The 5,860-nt window shown below is 50.8% G+C and overlaps 1 protein-coding gene across 1 annotated transcript in view; it reads right to left on the minus strand.

Annotated features, from left to right (window-relative positions):
- Nucleotides 1-610: 610 nt before the first annotated feature.
- The window catches only part of ZNF346 (zinc finger protein 346), a 9,339-nt gene continuing 4,089 nt past the window's right edge, over nt 611-5,860 (minus strand). The window contains exons 4-5 of the mRNA XM_009641710.2: nt 4,312-4,405; nt 611-3,021 (exon numbers count right to left, since the gene is read on the minus strand). Coding sequence (XP_009640005.1) covers nt 2,916-3,021; nt 4,312-4,405 — 200 coding nt within the window. The 3' untranslated portion in view covers nt 611-2,915. The remainder of the gene's footprint in view (nt 3,022-4,311; nt 4,406-5,860) is intronic.

Below are 5,860 nucleotides of genomic sequence, written 5' to 3' on the forward strand. Positions count from 1 at the left end.
TCAGAAGGGCCGGGAGCTGCCAGACACCACAGCGCTGCGGCGAGGAGGGAAGGGGTCCGTGAGGGACGGGCTGGCAGCGGCAGAGCCCACACCACGGGAGGCGGACACAGCCCATCCCTGCCAGCACTCCCTGCACGGCTGATGGCAGTGCCGCCCTCGGTGCCAGCACAAGGCTCTGCACTGCTCCCGGTGACACGGGTCCCTGGTGCCCTGCCGCAGCCCTGCCCGCGGAGGAGCAGGATGTCCAGTCCCGGGCACCAGAGCCCACTCCAGTGAGCAAGCTGCCCTTGAATGGAGAGCAGCAGAGCATACTTGCCACCACGCTGCTCCTGCAGCAGCAGTCTCCCAGGCCAGACTGTCCCATCTTCCCCTTGGTGACCGCGGCGTGCCCAAGGCCTTGCTGACTTGCCAGAGCAGTGCAGAGGAAAGGCACCGGCTCTGTCTGGACCTCAGGGTGCCGCAGGATGACAGCAGAGCCTTGAGGAGGGCAGACGGGAACACAAGCCTCCCACCCCTCCCAAATATTTCAAAGGTGTCTATGTCCTGTTCTTTGCTTTGAAGTATGGCAAAATCCCAGGAAGGGCTCTAGCAGAGAGACAGCACCCAAAAGTTGTAATAAACACTCTATTTGGAGAGCTTCACCTTAGGGAAACAGCAGATACACAAACAATGTGTACAGGGGAAGGCAAAACTGTCAGTACACAGACAGGAGTGATACACCGGACTGGGCAGTGCTGGAAATGGATCCCTCTTGGCGTCGATGCACAGCACATCTAGCGGGCACCTGCCCTGGTACAGCGGGACGAGAGGTAAGCAGCAGAGATCGGAGTTGGAGGCCATCCAGGGCTACCAGGCGCACAACGCTTCCTTCAGTTCATTGCAATTTTCTGCTCATTGATCAGCTCACAAGGTTTAAGAGGACTCCCTCTGTAGCAGGAGACTAAGGTCAGACCTCAGCAGTGGAGCAAGACTGGAAAACATTAGGAAGGCGAACCCAGACCAGCAGGAGCCTGTCCTAAGGGAAGATGGCAGATTCTGTGCAGGGTGAAGAAAAACAAAGCTCATGCACAGCCTGGAGTGGGGAAGGGAAGGCACTCACTCCAAGCACTGAGATTAACAACCAGCTCTCTCTCCCCTTGCTTAACCTGACCAGTGCACACAGCAGATTTTGGAAGTGCCTCTACAGCCCTGCTCTCAGCCCCGCGAAGGTGTCAGCTGCTCCCCTGGCACACAGCACTGGGAGTCAAGGGCCCCAGGCTGCCCTCCAGCAGCTGCCGGGGCCACACAACGGGAGGCAGCAGCTTGGCTCAGCCCACCCTGGCAGCGTTGTGTGCCCATGGCCATCACCCATGACCCTGCCAGCTGCACGGAGCCTCGCCAGACGGGGAAGTCCTCAGAGGGGCCACATCTGCATCCTTCTGCCCCATGAAAGAAAAACAGCAAGACGTTTGCTATGGACTAGCAGAGTCTCATCTCCACAGAGGCACCGATGCTGGGACAAAGCCACAGGGTGCCCGACTCAGAGCACTGGCATTGAACATGAGGCCAGCTCAATGCACATGGCTCTTGCGGTGGGCTAGCAGAGAACAGGCAATGCCTTAGCTTAAGGCAAAACACCTAAAGAACGCCAAAACGCACAGCAGTCTCAGATGCCTGCCCTTCCTTCCAGTGCCTTTTCTAACCACTCTAGTACATTAGCACCACAAAGAGACCATCAGTCTTAATTTCCGGGTCTGAAATCTAGAACATCCCTTTCCAGGATGATACAAATGCGTAAGAACTTTGAAAAGAGGGGCTGGGCAAGTGGTGCCTAATGAAGGACTAACAAAAGCAGGTTTCCAAAGGATTTGTAGCTTTTTAGTCAGCTATCGATTTGACCAAGTTATACTACAGTTTTCTGCAGCATCTAGATTTATTCCCTCTCTTTTCCCTTAAAACCCTCCTTCCCCAGAGCATTTTGGTGGCAGTAGGGGAAAAGCTGCACTTCCATGCAGACCCTGACAGAATTAGAGATGAACTCACCCTGCTCTACCTTCTTCTGCTGATTGCATTCAGATCTTGGAGATCTCCACCGCTGCCAAGTTTGGCTGAGATTGGTTTAAGTCACAGGGGGTAAAGACACACATGGTGAATGATCACATACACCTGTTTCCATAGGAAACCAGGCAAAACAGTTACTTCCTTCCACGTGGAAATCCTCAGAGCAGCGGGCTGAGGAAAGCCAGGAGCTCTAACCCCTCTTGCAGCCCTCCACTCCCACCAGCAGCAGTCTGCATACCAGAGTTGCAACTACTTGTCAGACAGACCCAAACAACCCAGCTCCAGAACCAATGGCTGCGGTGCTGCAAAAGCCTCTGATGACAATCAGTGGCTCATGAAATTCTGCACGCAAACCTGACTGGAGGAGGCATGGAAAGAGAGGCCACGCTGGTTATTCCCTATTTCAGGCCTGTACAAAGCCAGGCAGCCGGCATAATGTCCCATCCACACTGCATAAGCACTGCTCGCTACGGTCCAGGAGTTATCCAGCAAAAGCCACCTCTGAGCATGGGATGCTGGCCCTCCAGGTGCAGGAATCCATTATTTGCTCTGGTGAGGGAGAAGGCGGCTGCTACCAGCCTGTTGCCAAACCCTCCTTATACCAGATACACACTTCCTCTCACACACTGCACCCACCTTCACAGGAAGCAATTACACAATGAAAACTACTCTAAGGGAGTGAAGTATTTGCTGTCTAGCAAGTCTCTTCCAGCTGGATCCTTTTTCTGACAGATTCAGTCCCCGTTCTGCTCAACGGGTGCATACAGGAGGGTAGGGCTTTGCTTATCCAGAGGGATAATGAAACCATTGTGGGCTGGCAAAGGATGTGTATTCTTGGGCCACCAACAACTCCAAGAACAGCGCTGCAGCTTGCTCTAGAAGTCTTGGCTGAAATAACTGTAGCCTCCTGGGGCAGTTGACTCTTCCCGGACATACTGCTGTGGCGGGAACGTTCCGACAACTGACACGGCTCCTGGCATCCTGGACATCGAAGGGAGCGAGAGGAAGGGGAAAAAAAAAAAAAAAAAAAAAACAGAAGTGCTCTGAAATATCCCAGCTGCAATCACTGCTCGGCAGGCACGGCTGTCAGTGGAGCAACAGCCTACCACAGCCAAGTCAACAACTTGCCAGAAAAGCTTCCAAGTGCATCCTTGCCCTCCGTGCGTGTGTGTAAACAGACACCTTTAGCATGGCAGAATTAGCTATTGCATAGCTCAAGGACTTGTTAAAGAGCTTCCATTACAAAGCAAGCATCCTGGCTCTCTTCAGACTGCAGAAGCTGGCCTGGAAAAGGACTGCATGGCTGAATCCAGAAGCAGCTTTATGAAAGGGAGTTGTGTGGTTGCAAAAGCTCGGACAAAATCCATGTCCTTAAAGGGAATATTTGTGCATGTGTGTTGGGAACATCCTCAATGTTATCTGTCTAGAATGGGATACTTGCTATTCACTGATCCAGTTGTGCCATTCAAGAGACGAAACTTTCCTGGGATGACGGATGGAGCATGTCTCTTCCAATCAAGTACTCCAGAGAGCCACAGGGCAGTTATCCCACAGACAGGCAACAAGAGATCCCAGTTTTCCTCCTGTCCTCTCTGGGAAATTTGGCTAGGAGTCTGTCCTCACTTCAGGCAGGGTTTCCTAATAACTCTTTCTTGTAAGAAGCTCTCTAACCAACCCAGGCTCATTACTGATCCTCTTTTAGCAAAGGCTTTGAAATTAGAGATCTGAACTTCGACAGTGTCCAGAACATGTATTTTTGGTATTAATCACCTGGCAGCCTAGCTTTTTTGGATTAATAATATATGCAGGGGATGCCATTATTTAACTCACCAGCTGTGAGAGAGCAAGTTCAGGAATATAGTTTCTGGAGCATGCTGACTACATGCCAAATTTTAAGACAAGCAACCCTGACAGAGATTAGAATGGCAAGCAGATCTCCACTGAGCCACTCTTTAATTAAATTAAAATCTCAGTTGTTAGAGAAACGGTGTTTAATGGGTGTCAGGCTGGACCTGCTCACTGCAAAGGTCCACACTAAGCTGAACCACCAAGAACCAAAAGCAACACTTCTACTTCAGCAGCATCCCGGAGCTGTCTGCAGAGGGAGCTGCCGACACAAGTCGGCTTCAGGACAAACACAGCAAGCTTGGCACAAAGCCCAGCTTGCAAGTCAGATGGCAGTACACGTTCAAAACTACATTTTAAGTTATATTTAAGCCATTGATTTGACCAGCGAGCCTGGAAACACACTTAGACAAGAACGTTACTTACTGATTCTTGTGTTTGAAGCCACTGATGTGAGCTTGGTACTGCTCTATGGAGTTCAGTACTATGTTACATGTGCTGCAGGGGTACCCCTTCCCAGCTGAAACAGACATCAATGTTAGCACACACAGCTAGCCAACAACTTGGTGCCTGAGGTAGAAACAAGTGAGGTATCAATCACTTGATGTGTTAAACAACAGCTAAACAAAGCCAAATAGCAGAATCCCACTACCCTGCCATGTATTGGCCTGTCACTGAGAGGGATTCACTAAGCCAGAAAAGCTTTCCTGGTCAGAACATGGGTTTGTTTATCTATAAAAACAAAGCCGCATTTCCTATAAACAGTTCACAGTACCAGTCATAGTAAAAGTCTCAGCACTGGGGCACCAAACCTGATGCTATACTGCCTTTCCAACCCCATTTCTCTCCCAAAGTCCCACTTCTCCTGATCTGTACATCTCATAACAGAAAATGAGAGAGATACTTGATTTGCAAGATTAAAGTGTTTCAATAAAAAAAAGCAGGCAAAGGAGATTACACACAATGTCCAGTTCCACAGTGCAGCATTCTGCTAAGCCCTGCTGAGGTGCCAACTGAGAATACTAAGCTCTATCCTCAAGCAGTTTGATTACAGTCAGCGTATCAGTTAACTGCAAAAAAAAAAAAAGTTTCCAACAATGGTTGTACTAGACAGATCAATGGTTTTGTGTAACATGACAACTCCAGCTGGAATGAGAGTTCGGGAGGTCACAGATACCAAACAGGCAAGCATGGCTGCACGGCTCAGCACAGGAGTCTTTAATAGGGGAAAATCCTGGCAGTTGTCCTCAAGACTTTAAGTGGTCCTGAATTTTGGCTCGCTGGGGAAGTGCTCTGCCTGGGAGTCTCACAAGGAAAACATTTCCTTAAGGTGAAAGAAGAGACTCACCCCAGGGGTGCAGAGCAGCATAATCATAGCATATGATACAGCAGACGTTTCCCTGCTTGCCTGCTGCACCTCAGAGAGATTTCAGACTCTAGTGGACCAACTCTCAAAACAGAGCTGGATCTGGGCAGGAAAGGCTGGAGGAGCAGTTACAGCCCTCATGTCTGCCTCCCTGCACGATGGAGGTCAAGATCTCTCTGTTGCAAATCCGGCAAACAGGTGCGTGCACAAAGTTGTCCAAACTGTACTCCTGCAACCCAAACTGGTGGTTCCTAGAGGAGCTTTAAGCAAACACCTTGGTGTTGCACTGTGAAGAACACATCTTCACCTTCTGCCAGCCAGATCCCAACAGAGAGAGGTTTAGGGACAGGCACAGCTGTTAGCACACAGAGACGGGCAAAGAGAGCGGGAGAAAACATTCCCGACTGCAGCCCATCACATCCGAGCAGCCCCCGATTACAGCCCAGGCTCCGAAACCTTGCCCGAACCGTTTAAGTGCCACAGAGTTGTGGATGTAGGTACTTGAGTTCTGCTGGCACTTCATGGGAGACATCACTCACGTAGGCAAGGGCACTGCCCACCTACCCAGCCTGCCTGGGCTGGGGCTCCTGCCACGGTCAGCGCCCGAGT

This window comes from Egretta garzetta, unplaced genomic scaffold (genome assembly GCF_000687185.1).
Source record: "Egretta garzetta isolate BGI_Z169 unplaced genomic scaffold, ASM68718v1 scaffold1257, whole genome shotgun sequence".
NCBI classification, from domain to species: Eukaryota; Metazoa; Chordata; class Aves; order Pelecaniformes; family Ardeidae; genus Egretta; species Egretta garzetta.